Source organism: Hyla sarda, chromosome 3 (assembly GCF_029499605.1).
Source record: "Hyla sarda isolate aHylSar1 chromosome 3, aHylSar1.hap1, whole genome shotgun sequence".
Classification (NCBI taxonomy): domain Eukaryota; kingdom Metazoa; phylum Chordata; class Amphibia; order Anura; family Hylidae; genus Hyla; species Hyla sarda.
This window is the reverse complement of record NC_079191.1, coordinates 263,474,485-263,501,139: the sequence shown is the minus strand read 5'-3', so window position 1 is coordinate 263,501,139 and position 26,655 is coordinate 263,474,485. Positions and strand designations below refer to the sequence as shown.

The 26,655-nt window shown below is 41.4% G+C and overlaps 1 protein-coding gene across 4 annotated transcripts in view; it reads right to left on the bottom strand.

Moving 5' to 3' along the window:
• Positions 1-26,655, bottom strand: part of ARG1 (arginase 1) — a 138,737-nt gene that overhangs the window by 13,895 nt on the left and 98,187 nt on the right. For 3 of the 4 annotated variants that reach the window (XM_056563309.1, XM_056563310.1, XM_056563311.1), the window contains one exon: positions 3,606-3,678. In XM_056563309.1, coding sequence (XP_056419284.1) covers positions 3,606-3,678 — 73 coding nt within the window. Of the gene's footprint in view, positions 1-3,605; positions 3,679-14,978; positions 15,065-26,655 lie in introns of those variants that run through there. The other variant, XM_056563312.1, reaches the window with a different exon arrangement.

The following is a 26,655-nucleotide window of genomic DNA, read 5'->3' as shown; positions in this document are numbered from 1 at the left end:
AATCTGAATGTCCTCTGTGTATAGCTTACTGAAATATATACTATTTGGTCAACGGCAACCCCATTCAGATTGTTACCTATACTTACCTGATAGCCGTATCATAGGAAATTTACCTTTTACAGTATTTTGTTTAGTTTTTTTTTTTGAACAATGTGGGCACTGCCTGCCGTTTTCCCATAAACCTTCATGGTGCACATTATTAGATTAAAGTGTAAATCCAGCCACCTTCTGAGCCAGAGACTTGTGTGAGTATAAAGCGTTCAAGATACAGATTTGGCGGAAGTTCCATGCATGTCTATGGGTAGAGATAGGCGAATTTCATGAAAAATTCAATTTTGAATGAATCTGAATTTCCTTGCACTTCGCTTCATTCACCACTTTGTGCGGGCCAGGGGGGGGGGGGCTAAGATGGCGGTTACACGTGTTAGGACATGAGGCAAGGAAGTCTGGGAAGGCGAGAAGGTAGGCGGGGTCACCATGAATCACATGGCGGCATGCAGCCTATCAGCAGCTAGCCAGCTCTGTGATGTCACAGCCCTATATATATTCGGCAGCCATTGCCAAAGACGGGCATTTCCTGAGAGAGCAGAGACTGTGTGTGCGCACTAATCACCGTTACTGGCAATACAGATCTTTACATCCGCGAATCCATTCACCTCAAGCCCACATTCGTTCTGGCTAGAGAGAGCAGACACTGTGTGGTCACTAATCAGTGTTACTGACAATACAGATCAGCACACGGGAAATCCATTGACCTCAAGCCCGCATCACCGCAGGTAGGCAGGGAGAGTTTAGAAGTCTTTTCATAGTCTGCCAATTGAGATCATCACAGGATGCACTCCCCATTGTGATGCCGTATGGTCTCCTGACCCTGCTGCCATATCCAGACTCTCAGTCATTGTACCACTCTGCGGCAGTTAGTCTAATATTGATGCCTGTAATCTGCATGTCATACTGAATAACAGTATTATTTCACTACCCTAGCACACTCCCTATGCGTGTTACGGCAAGGCAAAGTCTTCTACACCCCTATTGAGGCTCTCTGTAGCTCAGAAATAGCCATTTTGTAATAGCAATTCACCGCGAATATATTCAGATCAAACCAAATTTTGGAGGAAAATTTGGCAAATCGAATTTTTCGCTCATCTCTATCTATGGGATTTCCGCAAAATCCATATAATAAATGCCGTAGTCTTGTGCAAGTCTCGTTCTTGGAAGGCCATGTGAAAACTCAAACACATAACCAGCTGCCAGATCGAAACAGTACTTTCACTGGACTGGCTGTTTTTATACTGATTTTATGGCTGTATTTTGCTTTTAGATTTACAGTGTGTGAACCCAGCATAAGGCCGGGTTCACACAGTGTAAAAATATGCTGATGTATTAAATTCTACATACACTTTCTTCAGCTATAAACAGGGGGGGGGGGGGAAGCTTCAAAAGTGTGGCAGTTTTTTCTCGATTACCGTATATACTCGAGTATAAGCCGAGTTTTTCAGCACGATTTTTCGTGCTGAAAACACCCCCCTCGGCTTATACTCGAGTGAACTCCCCCACCCGCAGTGGTCTTCAACCTGCGGACTTCCAGAGGTTTCAAAACTACAACTCCCAGCAAGCCAGGGCAGCCATCGGCTGTCCGGGCTTGCTGGGAGTTGTAGTTTTGAAACCTCCGGAGGTCCGCAGGTTGAAGACCACTGCGGCCTTCAACATCATCCAGCCCCCTCTCACCCCCTTTAGTTCTGAGTACTCACCTCCGCTCGGCGCTGGTCCGGTCCTGCAGGGCTGTCCGGTAAGGAGGTGGTCCGGTGAGGAGGTGGTCCGGGCTGCTATCTTCACCGGGGAGGCCTCTTCTAAGCGCTTCGGGCCCGGCCTCAGAATAGTCACGTTGCCTTGACAACGACGCAGATACGTCGTTGTCAAGGCAACGGCTCTATTCCGGGCCGGAAGCGCGGAGAAGAGGCGCCCCCGGTGAAGATAGCAGCCCGGACCACCTCCTCACCGGACCACCTCCTTACCGGACAGCCCTGCAGGACCGGACCAGCGCCGAGCGGAGGTGAGTACTCAGAACTAAAGGGGGTGAGAGGGGGCTGGATGATGTTGAAGGCCGCAGTGGTCTTCAACCTGCGGACCTCCGGAGGTTTCAAAACTACAACTCCCAGCAAGCCCGGACAGCCGATGGCTGCCCGGGCTTGCTGGGAGTTGTAGTTTTGAAACCTCTGGAGGTCCGCAGGTTGAAGACCACTGAGGGCGAATGATGAGAAGAGGATGATGAAGGGGGGGGGGTGTGGGGATGATGAAGGGGGGTGGGGATGATGAAGGGGGGGGGTGTGGGATGATTACAAGGGGATGATGAAGGGGGGATGTGTGGGATGATAAGGGGATGTGTGGGATGATGACAAGGGGATGATGAAGGGGGGATGTGTGGGATGATGACAAGGGGATGATGAAGGGGGGATGTGTGGGATAAGGGGATGTGTGGGATAAGGGGATGTGTGGGATGATGACAAGGGGATGATGAAGGGGGGATGTGTGGGATGATGACAAGGGGATGATGAAGGGGGGATGTGTGGGATGATAAGGGGATGTGTGGGATGATGACAAGGGGATGATGAAGGGGGGATGTGTGGGATGATAAGGGGATGTGTGGGATGATGACAAGGGGATGATGAAGGGGGGATGTGTGGGATGATGACAAGGGGATGATGAAGGGGGGATGTGTGGGATAAGGGGATGTGTGGGATAAGGGGATGTGTGGGATGATGACAAGGGGATGATGAAGGGGGGATGTGTGGGATGATGACAAGGGGATGATGAAGGGGGGATGTGTGGGATGATAAGGGGATGTGTGGGATGATGACAAGGGGATGATGAAGGGGGGATGTGTGGGATGATAAGGGGATGTGTGGGATGATGACAAGGGGATGATGAAGGGGGGATGTGTGGGATAAGGGGATGTGTGGGATGATGACAAGGGGATGATGAAGGGGGGATGTGTGGGATAAGGGGATGTGTGGGATGATGACAAGGGGATGATGAAGGGGGGATGTGTGGGATGATGACAAGGGGATGATGAAGGGGGGATGTGTGGGATGATAAGGGGATGTGTGGGATGATGACAAGGGGATGATGAAGGGGGGATGTGTGGGATGATAAGGGGATGTGTGGGATGATGACAAGGGGATGATGAAGGGGGGATGTGTGGGATGATGACAAGGGGATGATGAGGATGTTAATGACGGGTCTGGATGATGACAGGGGGGGATGAGGTATTTCCCACCCTAGGCTTATACTCGAGTCAATAACTTTTCCTGGGATTTTGGGTTGAAATTAGGGGTCTCGGCTTATACTCGGGTCGGCTTATACTCGAGTATATACGGTAATAAAAACCTGCCAAATAAAAGTAAATATGTCGGCAAATGGAACGCTGTTTGAACCCAGCTGTTGCAGTTTTTTGCCTCACCTCTGCCACTTTTTGTCTCTTTACCCACAATGTCATAGTTTTCCAGCTAAATGGTATGGCAAGTTAATTTATATATATTCTCCATTTTATGATATTAATGTTATTAAAAATGTCAAATAAATATAAACCAGTCTTAATATCTTACCAAGCTCCTTTAGTTTTTCAATTAACCCAGATCTTCTTATATATATTGGACCTTCTTCCACTCCACCTCTTGGCTTAATAAAGAAAAAAATAATAAAGTCTTATGTAAGGAAGATATATGTGATTCATAAGGGGGTTATTGGTAACAGAAACAGAACACAACATGAATCAATTGTATTCTTGTGACACTTGACATAATAATATATAATAATGATAAAATGTACCCACCTGTTTCTACAATTCTAAGTATATGGATATGTGTGTATACTGAGACTGGATTAATTTGGTGTTCAGCAGGACACTTTGAAGTAGTCTGCCAAACCTGTACCCATTACCATTATGTAGCAACTGTATACTGTACCTATACTATTTTTCATTGCATCTAGTTGTTCAGCTGAAAAGTTTTCTGTGCTTTTCAGTACTGTTAGGGTAAAGGGGTCCCAACATATACAACATTCGCTAAATGTATTTCAATATAACACTCTTTTGGAATAAATTTAGCAGTTACAGGACATCTGTAGTGTAAAATAACTCATCCCCTAAGTTAGGAATGCCGGAGCCCCATACAGGAGATCGCGGGGATCCCAGCTCCCAGACTCCCCGTGATCTATAATATCCTTTGGATAGAGGATAAGTTATTTTACACTACAGATGTCCCTTAAAACCTGCGGCCACACTGGATCTATACTTGGCTAGAATTGTGTGGCATATACTGAATACATACACAATTCTTTACTTTCTTTCACCTGAAAGCATTTGGAAGGATATTTAGTGAATTTACACGTGACAGATTTGTTTCACAAATTTCTGCAACTGAAACAATATCTACAGTCGTGGCCAAAAGTTTGGAGAATAACACAAATTTTGGTTTTCCCAAAGTTTGCGGCTTCAGTGTTTTTACATCTTTTAGTCATTTGTTTTTATTATATAATGAAGTATAATTTCAGGCATTTCCAAAAAAATATATTTTCATATTTATTTTATTCAGAATCACATCAAGCTAATATTTAATATTTACAGTGTTAACCTTTCTGTTTCAAGAATTTTTGCAATTTGATCTGGCATGCGGAATAACCACTAATGGGCCAAATCTTGACTGATGGCTTCCCATTCTTGTCTAGTGCTTGGAGTTTATCACAATTTCTGTGCTTTTGTTTGTCCACCCACTTTTTGGAGATTGTTCACAGGTTTTCAATGTGCTTGAGATCTTGGGAGTTTCTTTGCCAAATTTCAATGTTTTATTAACAGAGCCTTTAAGTTATCACTTTTGCCTCATGAGATGGTGCCTTCATCAGCATTTCTCAACACCAAATTGCTACTGGATTGTTGGGGGAAGTTGCTCTTGGAAGATGTTTGAATACGAATCTTTGTGGTGGAATTGTGAGTCAGCCCGCTCCCTTGGATTAACTCCTTAAGGACACATGACGTACCGGTACGTCATGTGTCCACTCCCGATCTATAACGTGGGGCCACGGCGTGGCCCCACTTCATAGCGGGTCGGGCCCGGCCTCTAACAACGGCCGGGACCTGTGGCTAATAGCGCGCGGCATTGATCACGGTGCCGCCCGCTATTAACCCTTTAGACGCAGCGTTCAAAGTTGAACGCCGCATCTAAAGTGAAAGCGAAAGCATGCCGGTTAGCTCAGGGAGCTGTTCGGGATAGCCACGGCAAAATCGCGGCACCCCGAACAGCTTACAGGACAGCTGGAGGATCCCTACCTGTGCCTCCTCGCTGTCCGATCGCCGAATGACTGCTCATGCCTGAGATCCAGGCATGAGCAGTCAAGTGGCAGAATCATCGATCACTGGTTTCCTATGAGAAACCAGTGATCAATGTAATAGATCAGTGTGTGCAGTGTTATAGGTCCCTATGGGAGCTATAGCACTGCAAAAAAAAAAAGTGAAAAAAAAGTGAATAAAGATCATTTAACCCCTTCCCTATTAAAAGTTTGAATCACCCCCCTTTTCCCATAAAAAAAAAAAACACAGTGTAAATAAAAATAAACATATATGGTATTGCCGTGTGCGGAAATGTCCGAGTTATAAAAATATATAATTAATTAAACTGCACCGTCAATGGCGTACGCGCAAGAAAATTCCAAAGTCCAAAATAGTTCATTTTTGGTCACTTTTTATATCATGAAAAAATGAATAAAAAGCGATCAATAAGTCCTATCAATGCAAAAATGGTACCGCTAAAAACGTCAGATCACGGCGCAAAAAATGAGCCCTCACACCGCCCCATACACGGAAGAATAAAAAAGTTATAGGGGTCAGAAGATGACAATTTTAAACGTATTAGTTTTCCTGTATGTAGTTATGATTTTTTCCAGAAGTACGACAAAATCAAACTTATATAAGTAGGGTATCATTTTAATCTTATGGACCTACAGAATAAATATAAGGTGTCATTTTTACCGAAAAATGTACTACGTAGAAACGGAAGCCCCCAAAAGTTACAAAACGGCGTTTTTTGTTTCAATTTTGTCTCACATAGATTTTTTTTCCGATTTCGCCGTAGATTTTTGGGCAAAATGACCGATGCCATTACAAAGTAGAATTGGTGGCGCAAAAAATAAGCAATCATATGGATTTTTAGGTGCACAATTGAAAGAGTTATGATTTTTTAAAGGCAAGGAGGAAAAAATGCTATTACCCTTTTTAAAAATGTTATTTTTTTGGTAAAACAAGCATTTTAGGAAAAATTATAATTTTTTTTTTTTACATATGCAAAAGTCGTGAAACACCTGTGGGGTATTAAGGTTCACTTTACCGCTTGTTACATTCCCCGAGGGGTCTAGTTTCCAAAATAGTATGCTATGTGTTTTTTTTTGCTGTCCTGGCACCATAGGGGCTTCCTAAATGCGACATGCCCCCAGAGCAAAATTTGCTTTCAAAAAGCCAAATGTGACTACTCCTCTTTTGAGACCTGTAGTGCGCCAGCAGAGCACTTTTCACCCCCATATGGGGTGTTTTCTGAATCGGGAGAAATTGGGCTTCAAATTTTGGGGGGTATTTTCTGCTATTACCCAATTAAAAAATGTAAAACTTTTGGGAAACCAAGCATTTTAGGATTTTTTTTTTTTTTTTACATATGCAAAAGTCGTGAAACACCTGTGGGGTATTAAGGTTCACTTTACCGCTTCTTACATTCCCCGAGGGGTCTAGTTTCCAAAATAGTATGCTATGTGTTTTTTTTTGCTGTCCTTGCACCATAGGGGCTTCCTAAATGCGACATGCCCCCAGAGCAAAATTTGCTTTCAAAAAGCCAAATGTGACTACTCCTCTTTTGAGACCTGTAGTGCGCCAGCAGAGCACTTTTCACCCCCATATGGGGTGTTTTCTGAATCGGGAGAAATTGGGCTTCAAATTTTGGGGGGTATTTTCTGCTATTACCCAATTAAAAAATGTAAAACTTTTGGGAAACCAAGCATTTTAGGAATTTTTTTTTTTTTTACATATGCAAAAGTCGTGAAACACCTGTGGGGTATTAAGGTTCACTTTACCGCTTGTTACATTCCCCGAGGGGTCTAGTTTCCAAAATAGTATGCTATGTGTTTTTTTTTTGCTGTTCTGGCACCATAGGGGCTTCCTAAATGCGACATGCCCCCAGAGCAAAATTTGCTTTCAAAAAGCCAAATGTGACTACTCCTCTTTTGAGACCTGTAGTGCGCCAGCAGAGCACTTTTCACCCCCATATGGGGTGTTTTCTGAATCGGGAGAAATTGGGCTTCAAATTTTGGGGGGTATTTTCTGCTATTACCCAATTAAAAAATGTAAAACTTTTGGGAAACCAAGCATTTTAGGATTTTTTTTTTTTTTTTACATATGCAAAAGTCGTGAATCACCTGTGGGGTATTAAGGATCACTTTACCCCTTATTATGTTCCTCGAGGGGTCTAGTTTCCAAAATGGTATGGTATGCCATGTAGGTTTTTTTTTCTGTTCTGGCACCATAGGGGCTTCCTAAAGGTGACATGCCCCCCAAAAACATTTGTCGCTCCTTCCCTTCTGAGCCCTATACTGCACCCGCCGAACACTTTACATAGACATATGAGGTATGTGCTTACTCGAGAAATTGGGCTACAAATACAAGTAAAAATTTTCTACTTTTTACCACTTGTAAAAATTCAAAAATTGGGTCTACAAGAACATGCGAGTGTAAAAAATGAAGATTGTCAATTTTGTCCTTCACTTTGCTGCTATTCCTGTGAAACACCTAAAGGGTTAAAACGCTGACTGAATGTCATTTTGAATACTTTAGGGGTGCAGTTTTTATAATGGGATCATTTATGGGGTATTTCTAATATGAAGACCCTTCAAATCCACTTCAAAACTGAACTGGTATCTGAAAAATAGTGAGTTTGAAAATTTTGTGAAAATTGGAAAATTGTTGCTGAACTTTGAAGCCCTCTGGTGTCTTCCAAAAGTAAAAACTCATACATTTTATGATGCAAACATAAAGTAGACATATTGTATATGTGAACCAAAATTTTTTTTATTTTGAATATCCATTTTCCTTACAAGCAGAGAGCTTCAAAGTTAGAAAAATGCTAAATTTTCAATTTTTTCATAAAATTTTGGGATTTTTCACAAAGAAAGGATGCAAGTTACCACAAAAATTTACCACTATGTTAAAGTAGAATATATCACGAAAAAACATTCTCGGAATCAGAATAATAACTAAAAGCATCCCAGAGTTATTAATGTTTAAAGTGACAGTGGTCAGAATTGCAAAAAATGGCCGAGTCCTTAAGGTGAAAAAGGGCTAAGTCCTTAAAGGGCTACTCCGCCCCTAGACATCTTATCCCCTATCCAAAGGATAGGGGATAAGATGTCAGATCGCCGCGGTGCCGCTGCTAGGGAGCCCCGGGATCCCCGCTGTGGCACCCCACTATCATTACAGCACAGAGCGAGTTCGCTCTGTGCGTAATGACGGGCGATACAGGGGACAGAGCCGCGTGACGTCATGGCACCGCCCCTCGTGACATCACGGCCCGTCCCCTTAATGCAAGTCTATGGCAGGGGGCGTGACGACCGCTGTGCCCCCTCCCATAGACTTGTTTTGAAACCGTGACGTCATGAGGGGTGGAGCCGTGATGTAACGATGCTCCAGCCCCTGTGTTGCCCGTCATTATGTGCAGAGCGAACTCGCTCTGTGCTGTAATGATAGCGCAGTGCCGTAGCGGGGATCCCGGGGCTCCCCAGCAGCGGCACCGTGGCGATCTGACATCTTAGGGGATAGGGGATAAGATGTCTAGGGGCGGAGTACCCCTTTAAGGGGTTAAAAAGCTCTGTATTATGCCTTTCCCCTTGCTCACATTGTGTGAGCTCCCGGCAGGAGAAAGTGGGTGTTACCTAGCAGACGAGACGTCACTGAAGCCTGTGAGAAATATGCCTCGCCATGCCCTGCACGCACTTCTTAAATTTTGATCTCCTGCCAGGCCGGGAGGAGACCAAACTAACTGTTTGATTTGCGCAGGGAACAGAACAGAGCCACCTAGTGGCCATTTTTGTCAATTAAAAACATATATTTTTTAAAACATATAAAGGTTGAGAATTTTAACAGCAAGTAAATAGCAAAGTGTCTTATAATTACATAAGCAACAATATATTAAAAGTTTAGTTTGGTGACAGGTAAGCTAAGTTTTAAACATATTAAATCTCTCCTTTAAAAATTAAGTTCATATGTTGGGGGAATCAGAAACCTCATTTCTTGACACTCATTACTTTGGGGGTTTTATATCATTTTTACGAAAACTTATTTCATACAGCTGTATGATATTGTTTCTGCAATGTGTGCATGGATCCTGTAAGCCCCATTCCGATACCTTAGACAGATGCAGAAGGCTATAGAGGATGAACTTGTTCTGGTGTTTTTCACAGAAAAGGTATGTCACTGACACACCTCCCTGAATATTTAATGTGATTGGTTGGAGCTGACTACTTTCTAGTGACAGTTCTCTACTATAGCATATTTTCTTTCGCATGCAGCAAGCTTGACTTTATGTAAGGCAGCTACAATTCCTGATAATCTAAAAAAAAAAAAAAGCTACTTACTCATTTATTTACATGGTTTCAAAAATCCAGCCCTATAGATATCAGTGGAGAGGTGCTAATGCCTAAGCAATCTTCTCTCCAAGAAACTTCTCCTAAATTCTGTGAATTACACATATCAGTAATATCTGATACATTGGTTTACATTTTCTAAAGTAGCCTTAAAGAGCCTTAGATAGTAGTTATATTGACTGAGGAATTGCTTTGTTATGTTATGTGAGCATTCACAGTCATAATTTTATTCCGTACAAGAACTATATATTTACAGAGAAAAACTATGATTGGATGCCATCATGTATAAATAAAAGAGCTTTTTCCAAAGTCGTTTTAAAGGAAAAGCTTCCTCGAACAGATTTGTAAATGACTTCTATTAAAAAAAATCTTAATCCTTTCAGTACTTTTTAGCAGCTGTTTGCTACAGAGGAAAATGCCCCTTTCCAGTCTGTTAATCTGACTGAGACTGAGCAGAAAATACAGAGCAATATATATCAAGGTAGAAAACTAACAAATGATATAAATAAAGGCAGGGGTGGTTTATCATGATAGGGGCAGTAATGTGGGAGGATTATGAAATTTAACAAGATCATGAGAGGTACTCCTTAACGCAAAACATTAACACTCCTTAACGCAAAAAATATTTTTTCTTTATGCTTTAAGCATTTACAACAGTTTTTCAAACTTAATGCATGAGCTATTTGAAGCCCACAATATTTTAAGTATGAATTTTCGATCATTTTGTACACCAGGTTTATAATAGTGTAAAAACATTAAACATACATATTCTTCTGTGGTTAAACTTGCAATTTGCCATTTTTTGTGATTTCATTTTTTTTTTTTGTTAGGCAATGATGATGATAAACTTTTTTTTCCCCCATAAAAATAATTTTGCGTATTGTTCTGTAAAAGAATTCATTGCTTTTACGTGTTATTTTCTAGCACTGTTAAGCCCCTAGATTTTTCAGAAATGTTTTGCTTTCTTAGTTCATTAGTTCCTCTCCTTTGTTGAAGCCCTTTGAGGTATGTTAATAGGAACAAACATTGTAATACCAGCATTTCACACTTCAGTCTTAAAGGGGTACTCCCGTGGAAACCTTTATTTTTTATTTTTTTTTTTTTATTTATTTATTTTTTTTTTTAAATCAACTGGTGCCAGAAAGATAAACAGATTTGTAAATCACTTCTATTAAAAAAATCTTAATCCTTCCAATACAATTTATGGGTTGTATACTACAGAGGAAATGCTTTTTTTTCGGATTTCTCTGATGTCATGACCACAGTGCTCTCTGCTGACCTCTGCTGTCCATTTTAGGAACTGTCCAGAGCAGCATATGTTTGCTATGGGGATTTTCTCCTGCTCTGGACAGTTCCTAAAATGGACAGCAGAGGTCAGCAGAGAGCACTGTGGTCATGACATCAGATTAAATGCATTTCTTTTTTTGATTTCTCTTTAGTATACAGCCCCTAAAAAGGACTGGAAGGATTAAGATTTTTTGATAGAAGTGATTTACAAATCTGTTTAACTTTCTGGCACCAGTTGATTAAAAAAAGTAAAATCTTACTGCTGTTGAATTAGTTGGATCTAGAGGCACAAACATCTTAAAGGGGCACTCCACTGGAAAAAATGTTTTTTTAAATCAACTGGTGCCAGAAAGTTAAACAGATTTGTAAATTACTTCTATTTAAATATCGTAATCCTTCCAGTACTTATTAGCTGCTGTATGTTCCAGAGGAATTTCTTTTCTTTTTGAATTTCCTTTCTATCTGACCACAGTGTTCTCTGCTGACACCTCTGTCCATTTTAGGAACTGTCCAGAGTAGGAGCAAATCCCCATAGCAAACCTCTCCTGCTCTGGACAGTTCATAAAATGGACAGAGGTGTCAGCAGAGAGCACTGTGGTCAGACTGAAAGGTAATTTTTATGTTCTTCTGGAACATACAGCAGCTGATAAGTACTTGAAGAATTAAGATTTTTAAATAAAAGTAATTTACAAATCTGTTTAACTTTCTGGCACCAGTTGATGCAAAAAAAAGACATGTTTTCCAGGGGAGTACCCATTTAAAGGGGTTCTCCGGTGCTTAGACATCTTATCCCCTATCCAAAGGATAGGGGATAAGATGCCTGATCGCAGGAGTACCGCCGCAGCGGACCCCCCGTCAACTTGCACCCGGCACCCCGTTTATAATCAGTCCCCGGAGCGTGTTCGCTCCGGGTCTGATTACCGGCGGCCACAGGGCCGACGGCGTGTGACGTCACGCCTCCGCCCCCGTGTGACGTCATGCTCCGCCCCTCAATAGACAGCTATCACGCCCCCTCCCATAGGCTTGCATTGTGGGACGGAGCGTGACGTCACACGGGGGCGGAGGCGTGACGTCACACGCCTCCGCTCCTGTGGTCACCGGTAATCGGACCGGGAGCCAATACGCTCCGGGGACTGATTATAAACGGGGTACCGCGTGCAAGATCACGGGGGTCCCCAGCGGCGGGACTCCCGCGATCAGGCATCTTATCCCCTATCCTTTGGATCGGGGATAAGATGTCTAAGCACCGGAGTACCCCTTTAATAAATGTGGCACAATGAGCAGCTGACTAAGCATAGCACTTTGAAATCTACATGCAGATTTACCTATGATTTAAAAAAGGTATGCCAGGGCAACAGAGCTAAAACCTCTTTATGTTATACATAGCTGGGACCATTTTTTTAGTGGTTGTCACAGCGTAAAATAGTCAGATTTTTTATTTATTTTATAAATTTTTTACTCACACCATCAAAATCAGTCAGTTGATTCATCCTCAGAGGACATACCAAATTAGTAGTTACACGGTTAAAAAACAAAAGACACACGTCCATCAAGATCAACGAGTGACGGGAGATAAATAAAGGGAAGAGGAATGAGTGGATGTAAGGAGGGAATGGGATGATATATTTGTACACATGCATTAATGTTATTGCGTTCTAAGAATGTATCTGCCTGTTCTGAAGCCCTCAACTCTTTTTGCTGTAAGGTAGACTTTTCTATAAATTCCCAATTCTTATGTTCTATAAGGCTTGTCGCCTCTGAAGACTAAACCTTTTATTCTCCAGATAGAGGAAGTGGGAAGTGCCCCCTTGTCTTTTCAGGGGGTTTACCTGGGACAGTTTTCCCCCATATTTTTTGTATGAACCATTTATATTCTAAATTAAGAATTTCGCAAATATTTAGAATATAGTGATATATATTCGTAATGACAAATATTCATTTTTTTACTGCGAATTTATGCGAATATTGGCACTTCCAGACTGGACACTGATCCCTCCCTTCTTTTAGGTGGAATATATAATTGCGCATGCGCACTATGCGAATTTCATTACGAATTTTCGCATTGGAATTTTTTTTTTAACTAAAAATGTCACACAAATGTCGCACCTGCGACTACGCGATTTTTCGTGCGACATTTTGACTGGAAAGCGAGAAAAGCAAGTTTTCCAAAACTTAACTATGTAGTAATAATTTTAAAATGGATTACGGGTAGTCTGGTATTCATTAACTGCAACAGTCGCAACTGCGCAAAAAGGTTCAAAATTGACTAAATTTACTCCAGCTCAAACATGGAGCAGAAAAAGCTACTACCAAAGTAAAAAAGAAAAAATTGGTTACGTGAAAGAAATTTAGCAACAGGCTTAAATAAGTCACACATAAGCAAAAAAAAAGTAAAGAATAAATTATTAAAAAAAAGGAATACATAAGCAAACATTGATAAATGTCCCCCAATATTCGTCCATATAGTTGTAAAATATCACAAATTCGAATATGGCCCCTGCCGCTCATCACAACTGATCATATCACCCCTTAAAGGTCTCTTCTCAAGACTAAACTAATGTAATTCTTTTAATCTTTTACTGTTCCATACACCTTATTACTTTAGTGGCGCACCTCTGCACCTTTTCCAGCTCCAGGATATTCTGTTTATAAACTGGTTCCAAAAACTGAACAGCAAAATGCAAGGGAGGTTGTACCAATGCTTTATAATGCGTTAGGTCCCTGTCCCATAAGTCCATTCCTTAAAATATCCTACTAACCTTAGACACAGCTGCTTGACATTGCATGCTGTTTTGTAGTCTATGATCAACAGGTACACCCAGATTCTTCTCTTCAAGTGACTGTCCCAATTCTATTCCCCTAATACATTCAGGTTACAGGGTAACCAGTTACAGGGTATCCAGATGCATAAGTTAACATTTATCCACATCGAACCTTATTAGACAAGTGGACACCAATATGGTGTTTAGATGGTGGGCAGGTTTGCATTTCACTACTGGTAGATGGTAAGCTCACATCAGTTGATAAACTTAAAGGGATACTCCGGTGGAAAATTTTTTTTTTTTTTTTTTTTTTAAATCAACCTGTGCCAGAAAGTTAAACAGATTAGTAAATGACTTCTATTAAAAAAAATCTTAATCTTCTCTACTCTCTGCTGACATCTCTGTCCATTTTAGGGACTGTCCAGAGCAGCATATGTTTTCTATGGGGATTTCCTCCTACTCTGGACAGTTCTTAAAATGGACAGAGATGTCAGCAGAGAGCAATGTGGTCATGATGTCAGCAGAGAGCTCTGTGTTCGAAAAAGAAAATACTTTCCTCTGTAGTATTCAGCAGCTAATAAGTACTGGAAGGATTAAGATTTTTTTTTAATAGAAATAATTTACTAATCTGTTTAACTTTCTGGCAACAATTGATTTAAAAAAAAAAAAAAAAAAAACGTTTTCCACCGGAGTATCCCTTTAAGTCCCTGACTGCTAACAGCATTAGATTGATTTTATTCTAAATTGTTCCAATATGTGAAGAACAATTGTTCCTGCAATGTGAGCTGGAACTGCTTACTTAATTTTCCTCCTATTTCCTGGTTGCTACATGCTTCTTTACTGTGAAAAGCTGTGATGAAGTCTGTCATGATCCAGGTCTGATTAGTATTTTAAATTGCATAAAAATTTGGGTGCGAAAAAAAAAAAATTACATTAAAATTAACCCTGTCAATTATCCAAGACTATTGCAGAGACCTTTGAAAATACAGACAATAACGGAAAAAATTATTAAGATTATATTAGTATACAATTCACTCGTTTTTGAATATGCCCCCCATAGTTTTGTGCTGATGGCAACATCGGAAATGGTTCTCGAGCAACCTTAATTTTATTAATGCAATGTAAGAAATAATAACTTAATTATCCAGACCAAAATTTGTTAGGTAAATTATTAATGTAATCTGCCTGGGCTTCTATTTCTGCCTAGGTAGTTGAAGTAACATGCCCAAATAGTATAACTTGTGGGAATACACTCACCTGGCCCTTGGAGAAAGGTGCTCCAACAAGTCCCAATGATCTTTTAGCCTTTCCACTCATTGTGCTTGGTTTGCCTTGTGTGTAAATCTGACAGCTTACATTCGCCTTTTGTACATTTTTACCGTGCATTACTAAGAGGTCGAGAGGTGTAACATCTCCACCCAGGAACAAAAATTATGCAATGTGTCTGTTTTAAAAGGAATCTGCTGCTGCAAGAATGTATTTACCTAGTGATTTGGTTATATAAAAAAGACAGTGTCTTCTCTGTGGTTATTTATGTGTTTTATATCATTAAGAAAACATCTATATTACAGATAAATAGACAATGTCAGGTAGTCACATGTTTTGTTACATTAGAAAAACATCAGATTTCTTTCAAAAACAGCATCACATCTGTCATTAGGTTGTGTGTATTGTATTGGGTATTGTTTTTTTTTGTTTTTTGTTTTAAATCAGATAGTTTTTATTAGGCTTTTTCAAAACAATTTATCCACAAAAACCACAAGTAAACAGCCCACACCGTCCCACTCCCACCCCAACAGTAACTGCCCCCCACAAAAATTCCCCACACAAACATGCTGTCAAGAGTTCACAATATACTATTGGCATCTGGTAGAAGTGTGCACACGTCTGAAAAAGTAGACCACAAGCAATGAAGGTATCCATTCCAACCCTCACAGGGACTCACAAGGGGAAATGCTAACGGTGTGTAGAGATTAGCGAATTTACAGTAAATTCGATTCGTCACAAACTTCTCGGCTCAGCAGTTGATGCCTTATCCTGCATAAATGAGTTCAGCTTTCCTGTGCTCCGGTGGGCTGGAAAAGGTGGATACTGTCCTAGGAGACTCTTTCCTAGGACTGGATCCACGTTTTCCAGCCCACCGGAGCACCTGAAAGCTGAACTCATTTATGCAGGATAAGTCATCAACTGCCGAGCCGAGAAGTTCATGACGAATCGAATTTACTGTAAGTTCGCTCATCTCTAGGTGTAAGGAACAAATGCAAGCAATCACACAATTAGGCCCAACACACAGCGGGAAGCTTTCAGACATCAGAGGGAGCACAAGAGACTGTGTGGTATGGTAATTCAGCAAAAGTTGCAATACAAAACACAACCTGAGGACAGGTGTGGTGCTGTTGTTGGAAAAAAAAAATAGCTCTGTTTTTCTATTCCTGGATAGCCCCTTTAAGCTGTAAAGTTGTTAAAAATGATTTGTAACAGTTTTTTTTAAGTCATCCACAAAAGCTAGCAGTCCAACAAACTATATAATAGTATATATCTACTACATCATCTTTACCATAATCATACATTTAATTCCACGCAGGTAAGTATGAGTTTTTTCATATAGAACAAATCACCTAATCACAGAATGGCAAAAACTGGACTCTGCTATCTTCATCAGTCTCATAGAGATGACTGGAATAGCAGTGTGCGTGTCTGACTGATGCTGTATTCAACTAGGGTAATGTGGGACTCCTGACTTTGTGATCGATGAGGGTCCCTGTGGATAGTTAATGGATATCCTTGATGGGGAAAAAGTTACAGCAAAATTTAGATATGTACAATGGCAACTAATATGGCCACCATTTCAGTTTCTTAAGGGAAAACCGCTTTTCTAAACTCCCTTACAATAAGCATGCCCAGAATTCACTTATATATTCTTGCTTCCATATCACAACATATTAAAGGAGTACTCCAGGATAGAAAAAACTTATCCCCTATCCCAAGGATAGAGGATAAGTGTCAGATTGCGGGGGTCCGATCTGCTCTCCTTCTAAATGGAGTGTGTTGACCACCGAAGCAATCGATGACTGACAATTTCCCTACATGCAGCTCTATGGGGGAGCCGGAGATTCCTGAGTACAGCGCACCAGCTTTCCTATAGAGATGCATTGAGGGGGCATATCAGCCATTGCTTTGTGCAGTGGTCCACGCACCCCATTCAAGAGGGGTGCCGGGTGGGAGATCACGGGGAGTCCCAGCAGTTGGCCCCCCGCGATCTGACACTTATACCAAATCCTTGGGATAGGGGATAAGTTTTTCTATCCCGAAGATCTCCTTTAAGGCAGTAGGATCTGCAACCTTTTTTATGTTTACCAATTTAACCTGTCCAAAGTAAAAAATGATGGGCCCCTAGGCTTTGCATTAATTCTTGAACACAAGGCTCTGTTTAACATTCAGGACTAAGGCCAATGCAGAGAAGAGACAATGTTGTTTGCACAACACAAATTAGAGTGTTTAACCATATGCCGGTGCATTGCCTGCATTATGCCTACCACAGAAACAGTATATTGTCTAGCTGCTGGGTGTATCTGGATCACCAGAGAAGAACCGTGCTTTCATGCGGTGCTACTTTCGTACCATATACCTGTCGTCTGCACACAGCCGAGGATAGCGCCATCTGGAAGCACTGTTCTCCAGGGATCTAGATTCACCCAGCAGCTTCAGGGCTTAGGTCAGGGTTACACAGATTTTTTATTTGTAGCACTAAATAATAGATTTTGACCATAAAACTACAGCTGCAGTCTAAACAATGCACTGAGTTGTGTGCAATCTTGTGTACTGCAGCTGTCACACACATTTTTTAATTAGTCAATACCAGGATTGGATTCAAAAAGGGACCTAATGTGTAACAGTATTTTATTTTTCCAGATAATTTATATTAAAGATTTTTAAGCATATAGATAACCCAATACCAAAAAAGCCGTTAAACCAAATATAGACCATTCGCCATGGAACAAACACATAAAATTATTTTGTAGATATTTATCTATATTAGCTTTAGTGATATCAGGGAGTTGTTTTTTAACCTGCATGGATACAATCTTTTTATGTTTTCTATTACTACTGTAACCTTTCCAAAGGGGAAATATGGTACCCATTGGTTTTGCATCCAATTTTTTAACACATGCTCTGTTTAATGTCTAGCACTAAGGAAAGAGAAGAGAGCAAAAAGAACAAAGAGGTGCTACATGCCACTAACTCTTTTAACCAAAAGGCCCTCCTGGCAAGGTTGCACTGTGGACACAACACCAATTAGAGGTCACTGCCTGCTCCGGGCCGTAGTCCACCATGGGAACTGTGCATTACCAAGCAGCTGGGTGTATGCTCAAAATCAGTTGTGTAGTACAACAAATAATCACAGTATAGCCCTGGCCTTAGCCCTGAAGCTGCTTGGTGTTTTCGGATCACCTTAGAGGCACAGTGTTTTTCTAGATGGCCCTGCCCTCGGCTGTTTCCAGATTACAGGTGTACCGTAGACCTGAAGTCTGCACACCGCCAAGGGTAGGTACATCTGAAGGCACTGTTCTTCAGTGAGCCCTGTCATTGCTGAGTTTAATCATAGGAACATATCAACCCTGAAACAGACATAAGAGTGCATGAAAACATTACGTAGTACCATTTAAATAACACATTTGTCCATCAGGTTCAACCAAGGAGAAGAGTGGGAAGGGGTATTGGTTGATTAAGAGGAGGGGAAGTGATTCTATATTTCTACATATGCATTAATGTTTTTTTGTTCTTAAAATGTATCTAAGCCTGTTTTGAAGCCCTCTACTGTTTTTGCTCTGACACGTTCCTGAGGTAGACTGTTCCATACATTTTCACTTATGGTAAAGAAGGCTTTGTTGCCCCTGGAGATTTAAACTTTTTTTCGCCAGGAAGAGGGAGTGTCCCCATGTCTTTTAAAGCAGTTTTACCCTGAGAATTTTTCCTATATATTTTGTATGTTCCATTTGTACACAGTGATGCCCCGACTAAGATGGCCCCCACATACGATAATTTCAACATACGATGGCCTCTGAGAAGGCAGCATCAACATGCAATGCTTTTGTATGTCGGGGCCATTGCATAAACGGTTATCCAGCAGCGTAGCTGTCCCATCATCTAATAGGTGCGGCGGGCGTAGTGACGGGATGGCGGCAATGGAAAGTGACAATCCAGGGCAGCGGTGATAGAACGGAGCGGCAGGGACACCCTGAGGACATGATGACAGCGACGAGTCAGGGCAGTGGTGATGGTCCGGAGCGGGGGGACACGTGAGTATAGCATTCTATATTACTATTGCATGGATCCCTCAACATACGATGGATTCAAGTAACTATGGTTCATTTGGAACAAATTGCCATCGTATGTTGAGGGACCACTGTACTTATATAAGTTAATAATTTTCACCCTTAAATAAATTAAATTCTTTTAATATTCATCATAACTAAGATTCTCCATGACCCTTATTAGTTTAGTTGTACGCCATGTACGTTTTGCAGCTCCTGGACATCCTTTCTATGAACCAGTGCCCAAAACTGAACAGCATATTCCAGTTGAGGCCATGCTTTATACAATGATAATTTTATGTCCATGCCTTTTTGATACATGATAATATCTTGCTGGCCTTTGAAGCAGCTGCTTGATAATTGCATGCTGTTCTATAGTCTATCATCAAGAAGTACACCAGTGCTTTTTCCAGTTTTACTCCCTCTAAAACATATGTTGCATGCAGGGTATTAGTACCCAGATGTATAACTTTATACCCAGTGACCACCTCCCAATTGTATATGTCAATGAGATAAAATACATAAGGGACCTCTAAGTTACAAAAATTCTCCAGAAGATCCTATCTCTCGTATGGCGAGCTGATGCTTGTCCTGATTCTTCTGGGCATTTAGCACAGATCATTGAATCTGTGTATTGGGCCTCATTTATTCATACCAACTATCCACTTAATTTTATTGATAAATTACAGAATGATCTGGACCCCTGCAAGCCATATAAAGTAATCTAACTCTAATGTATTTACCATTATTATGAGCAGGGCGGATAGTCAACATACCACAATATCAGTGTACACAATATCAGAACACTAGGTAAACTAGGGCATTAACTGACTTGATTAGGTCCAGTATCTATGCAATCTATGGCAATTCGAGGCCATATGGGTCAAATCTACTTGTTCATTCTAATATGACATTCAGAGCCTGACCTAAGTCCTATATTCTGCAGAATATATGGTGTACTTGAGAAAAGTATGAAATTATGGACCAAATTTCCTCACAAATAGGTCCCAGATCATGTTCCAATAATGGAACAAACAGAAAACTGCTTAAGTTTAGACCCAGTAGGAATTAAAAGGAGAACTTCGACAAAAATTTTTATTTTGCCATTATGCCTAGGCTGCCACAACTAAAATAATAAACCTTAACTTACCTTACCTAAATATTACTGAAGTTCTCCTTTGAAAGGAAACTAACAGCAGGGTCACCTACACTAACCTAAATATACAGATAGATAGTGCTTGTTACCCTGTTTCTAACTTTTCTTACAAGGAAGAAATTGGTGCAGCCATTCAGTATTTAGTTGGCATCCTGCTAATACGGTAATTTCTTCTTATTTGCAATGGAGGTGGACTGCAGCTATATGTGCAATGCTTACTCCCACCCACTCAGGCTGATAACTCTGTCCCTTCTGCCATAACCCGACCCCTTTACGGACATGCTCAGAAAGAGGGGATGAATATTTATGGAGGGGTGGAGTTATCAGCTGAAGGGGGCTGTGTTACCACTAGAGTGCATAACAATTTAGAAACTTGGGGGTGTGTGGTTTTATATGATAGTGTATGGGGTACAACCTGTACTTTGCCGCAATACTCTCAGTCTCAACCACAATCAATGTATGAATAAGATGCAACGTGGCATAGCATATGGGTTTGAGGCAAAAATAAATTTTTGTTGTCTGGTATGTGCGGGTTGCAAATTTTCAAAACCTACATATGCAAGATGGATAGGTAACAGCCTAGGTAATGTTTATACAATAGGTTGGTAAAGATCCAACCCATTTATCGTACGTAAGTAGTAGGGCCTCACGTCTGCCTTAGCGACCACACCTTGCGGATCAAAAACTAAAGAAAAAATATATTTATAAAGGTGCCGTAAAACTTAGCATTTAATTATATAGCTAGATAAAATTCACCACAATAATAGTGCAATGTAAAAATACTATCACCAAATAATAATAATAGATAATTAATGTATGTATCCTATTTATAATGATCGCCTGGTATGTTTAAGCGAACCATTCACAATACATATCTGATTGCTTTAAGTATGCGTAAAGATAACCCCAAGTATACCCGACGCGTTTCTGCCTGGTTAAGTTTACTCATTATCACATAGATAACCAGGCTTCCTCAGGGGTAACACAAAACACAAAGGGTTAATAAAACACTCAAAAGGGTAAATAATCCTATATAGAGAATAATATGAATGGTCACAGCCTTTAATGACCACATTTATTAAAGTGCAACACTGCAGCTCTAGACCGCTCCAGGTGGAGCAAACATTAGATTAAATTAAAGGATTTGTTCATCCAATGCAAGACACCTCCCCTCTGGGTAACGATAAACCCACTCTGGAATGATACCAATGATAGTGCGGGGTTGTCTCAAAAATGCCTCCTATATGAATAATTCCAGGTCCACTGTACTGTAAATAGATGTACCAGATAACCTGAAAAAAAGATCAAATACAGATACTAAATATAACTAATAGAAAAGAGAAGAGGGCTTACCCTATCTTCATCAAGACAGTTAATGATGGTTGTACTCACACTGAACTATAGGAGACCCGACCTGAGCTGCCTAGAAACAGACCAGGGTACATCTCAGTTAAGAAAAACATACATATGTCGAGTCCTCATACATATAGATAAGTAAGGCATCCCAAAGAGGACTTGTACTTACAGTGAAGAAAGGCGAACAATCGCGCACGTCCTGCAGTGGCAGGGGACCCGACCGTCTGCCGGGATACACGCGCCCTGTATGCGCGCCGGCGTCCTTTTGTAGACCAGCGCTTCCGGGACCCGTCACATGAGCACCACCCATGTGACGCTGTACATGGGCGTGGCTCTGTTCCCGGAGCCGAAAGGCTCCGGACATTGCCGATAACTGACGGGGAGCGCTGGTTACAGCCATTATCAACTTACTAAAGGCTGGCTCATATGGGAAGAATATGCAGGAACAACGTATAACTTAGAAGGGATATATACACCAGTAATTCATAACTCTGATTATACAGGATTAGAACTGTACATAGCTAAAAGCATCTTATAGTGTATATAATAGAAGTACTGTTCTAACCCATTATATACTTAAAGATACATAAGACTCCAAAAGGTCACCCTAATGCAATGGAAATTATGACAAGGATAACAGGGGAATATTGGGAACTGGTGCTGAAGAAAAGATCAGGAGCTTATAACTGGCACCGCTATTGGGCATACAAAACGAAGAACTTATGTAAGATGAAAAAGGAATTGAAAACAAAGGGGAGGGAATAAAAATATTTGTAATAATCCTCTCTCTATTAGACCTGGCAAAAATACTCCATTTATCAATCTAGACAAGTTTAATACGTAGCTATATCAAACCATTAGCCAAGCGTTGATAGCTTGCATATAATATAAACACGCTATTATTCCTATATGCATACGGACCTCTACCTAACATGAAAATGGGGGGGGGGGGGGAGAGGGAGGGGAAAGATAGCTGGGCCCTATGGGTCTACCAAACCCTAAGAGTCCCTAGAAACCATCCCTAAACCTAGACGGCATGGACGCCCTAATAAGGGCGGTACCGTATTCTGGAACCTCCTATAGATACCTATTAAGCCCTAGGTATGGGTGGTACTAGACATATCGGTCAGCTACAACCGTCCCTGTCTACCTATCATTCCACCCAATAGAGGGAAGAGGTCCGTAATGTAATAAGGTAAAAATATCTAGAGAGTCGAGGATGTATTGAGTAAAGATATAGGTTATAAAAATGGAGCAAAAGACAGCTGCTCATTCAATCCTCCTGGGGACATAGATTTGAACTTAAAGATCCACTTTGTTTCCCTTTGCAAGAGGACTTTGTCCAAATTCCCCCCTCTAGGTGATGGTTTAATTTGTTCCAGACCCACAAAGGATAAACATTTATAATCCCCTTGGTGTATTGTGTTAATATGGGTGGAAATTGGGGTGTCCCTCTTGTGCCGTATATCTCCCAAGTGTTCCAGGACCCTGCGTCTAAATTCCCGCAGGGTCTTGCCGACATATTTGGCCCCACATTGACAAAGGGCCACATACACTATTGCCTTAGTACTGCAGTTTATAAAGCTCCTGATCTCATGCCTCAAACCAGCGTCACCATACAATACAACCTTAGTTTTTTGTATACTCGGGCAAGCTTTACAATGCCCACAACGATAACACCCAGGAGAGGAGTATCTATCTAGCCAGGTCTGGTTGGACTGTACTGGTAGATGGGAATGCACCAGATTGTCCCCTAGGCTTTTCCCTCTCCGGAAGGTTATCTCAGGGCGTTCACCCACTACCTCAGATAGATCTGGGTCTAACTGTAGGATGTTCCAGTACTGACCAATTACTTCTCTCACACGTTTGGATTGAACATCAAAGGTACCAATAATTCTGAGCGGTTGTTTAGTGTCAGTTTTTGCCCTCGGTACGAGCAATTGTGCTCTATCTTGTTCAAGGGCAAAGCGATAAGCCGATCTTAAGGTATAGTCTGGATAACCTCTTGTCAAAAATCTGGTTCGGAGATCCTTTGCCTGTCTCTTGAATTCAGCCCTATCTGAGCAATTCCTCCTGAGACGGAGATACTGCCCCCTCGGTATCCCCCGTTTAAGGGGGACCGGGTGGCAGCTCTCCCATCTCAGGAGACAATTGGTTGCAGTGTCCTTCCTATACACCGATGTCTGCAGTCCACCAGCACTGTCTTTACAGACATAGACATCCAGGAATGCCAGCCCCTCTTGCTGAATCTCAAAAGTAAAGGAGAGCCCCAAGTCGTTGTTGTTCAGTACCCGAAGGTACTCCTCAAAATCTGTCCTCGAGCCAGTCCATAAAATGAAAATGTCATCTATATAGCGCGACCAAAAGGTCGCGCTAATAGAAAGATGTTCCCGCTCGTCCGAGAAGGCGGTGGTGGCCTCCCACCAGCCCAGGGTGAGGTTGGCATACGATGGGGCGCATGGGCTCCCCATCGCCGTCCCCCTGAGCTGGTGGAAGTACCGCCCCTCGAAGAGAAAAAAATTATGGGTCAAAATAAATGACAAAAGATCCAGTACAAACTTATTGTGGGCATGATGATAGATACCCCTAGATGTGAGAAAGTGAGAGACCGCATGAATACCAACTTCATGCGGAATCGAGGAATACAGGGCCTCCACGTCTATCGAGGCCAACCAGGTATCTTCTTCAATGGTGAGACCCTCTAGTTTGTTCAGGAGGTCCAAAGTGTCCCGTGTATAGGACGGTAATGAGTGAACAAATTCTCTAAGAACTTTATCCACGTAGATACCTATATTTTGCCCGAGACTCCCAATACCTGCCACAATGGGACGACCCTTCAATGGTGAAATACCTTTATGTATTTTGGGGAGTGCATAAAAGGTGGGCGTAACGGGAGTCTCGGGCAACAAAAATTCATATTCTTCATCAGAGATAAGCCTATTGGATTTCGCTTGACCGAGTAGTTCTTTCAATTCACGAAGGTAGGCCTGCGTAGGGTTATTAGATAGTTTTTCATAGGTGTGTTCATCATCTAAGAGTCGCCTACACATGCTGACATACAGACTTCTATCCAGAAGAACCACATTTCCTCCTTTATCTGAGGACTTGATGACAAGATTATCCCTCCTCTCTAGCTCCCTTAGGGCCGCCTTTTCTTGGCGACTAAGATTATTCTCCCTAAAGGGAATAGAGCCAGATATAGACATAAATTCCCTTGTCACCAAGTCCACAAAAACATCAATACATGAAATATCGCCCACAGGTGGAAAAGAGCGGTTAGGTAATTTACAGTTAGTGTAAGGGCCTTCACCAGCTACCCTATCGTTATCCTCCAAGAGAGACATAAGTTGTCGTGTAGTCTGCAAATCTTGTACAGTCATACCATTCTCTCTAGCTTCTCTCCTTTCACGCAACTTGTGGAACTTGTGCCACCTTAATTTTCTAGCATAAAGATGTATATCCTTAGTCCAGGTGAAAAGATCAAATTGCATGGTAGGAATAAATGAGAGCCCTTTTTTTAGAAGTTCTAACTGGGATAGTGTAAGATTATGTGACGAGAGATTAATAACTTGACCCTTATCCTCAGGACTTAGGCCGGATATCGACCTCTTTCTGGGCGATATCGCAGTTGATATTGGCCCTGTTGGCTGTCTAAAAAAGACTGAGATGAGGAGGAAGATGTGGACGTATAGTTTTGGGGAGCATTTGTATCCCCACGATTGCCCCATGGTTGAGGGTTAGATGGATAATAGTGTTGTTGGGAAGGAGGGGGAGGGGGTCTGTTTGAATAATTCCTTGGACCCCTTGGTCTCCTGGGTCTGGAATAGCCTCTACCCCTATTGTTGGTACATGTAGATCTGTCCACGTCCGACAGGTCAGTGTCAGAGGTTGACAGGTCCGTATCAGGTTCTCTCTGTGTTGTATTGCGGGTCAAGACTGAATAAGCTCGAGTTTCTCGGAATTCTTGGAGGTCCCGCACAAATTGAGAATGCTTTCTCTCTTTTAAATTATATTGGAAGCGCTCTATGGAGAACTTTAGTTGGGTTTCCTTAGATGTAAATTCAGGATCAGTCTTGAACCGCAGCACAAGCTCTTTTTGTTCTTTGAGTTTATTACCCAGGAGCTCAAGATTAACTTTCTCCTCCTCCAGCAATATATTAATAAATTTTAATGAGCAGTCTGTAGCAGTTTCCTCCCACTTTTTAAGTACTGGGGATGTACGCAGTCTGAGTGCTGGTAGGGTAGGTACCCTTAGTCCCCTAGGCACTATTTTGTGTTTGAGATAGTTTTCAAAAGATTGCACCTCCCAAAATGATGCTGTAAACTGTTTATGACAGTTGGTTAGTTCTCTAAATGCTGATTTTAGAGATGGAGTCGGTTTAGTTTGTGCAAGAGTTTTCTCAGAGAAAATGTCTCTTGCTTCTGAAAGCCATTCGTCCAAGTTAACAGTTCCTGCAATGAATCCTGCCATGCCAGCTTAAATAACAATTATCGTACGTAAGTAGTAGGGCCTCACGTCTGCCTTAGCGACCACACCTTGCGGATCAAAAACTAAAGAAAAAATATTTATAAAGGTGCCGTAAAACTTAGCATTTAATTATATAGCTAGATAAAATTCACCACAATAATAGTGCAATGTAAAAATACTATCACCAAATAATAATAATAGATAATTAATGTATGTATCCTATTTATAATGATCGCCTGGTATGTTTAAGCGAACCATTCACAATACATATCTGATTGCTTTAAGTATGCGTAAAGATAACCCCAAGTATACCCGACGCGTTTCTGCCTGGTTAAGTTTACTCATTATCACATAGATAACCAGGCTTCCTCAGGGGTAACACAAAACACAAAGGGTTAATAAAACACTCAAAAGGGTAAATAATCCTATATAGAGAATAATATGAATGGTCACAGCCTTTAATGACCACATTTATTAAAGTGCAACACTGCAGCTCTAGACCGCTCCAGGTGGAGCAAACATTAGATTAAATTAAAGGATTTGTTCATCCAATGCAAGACACCTCCCCTCTGGGTAACGATAAACCCACTCTGGAATGATACCAATGATAGTGCGGGGTTGTCTCAAAAATGCCTCCTA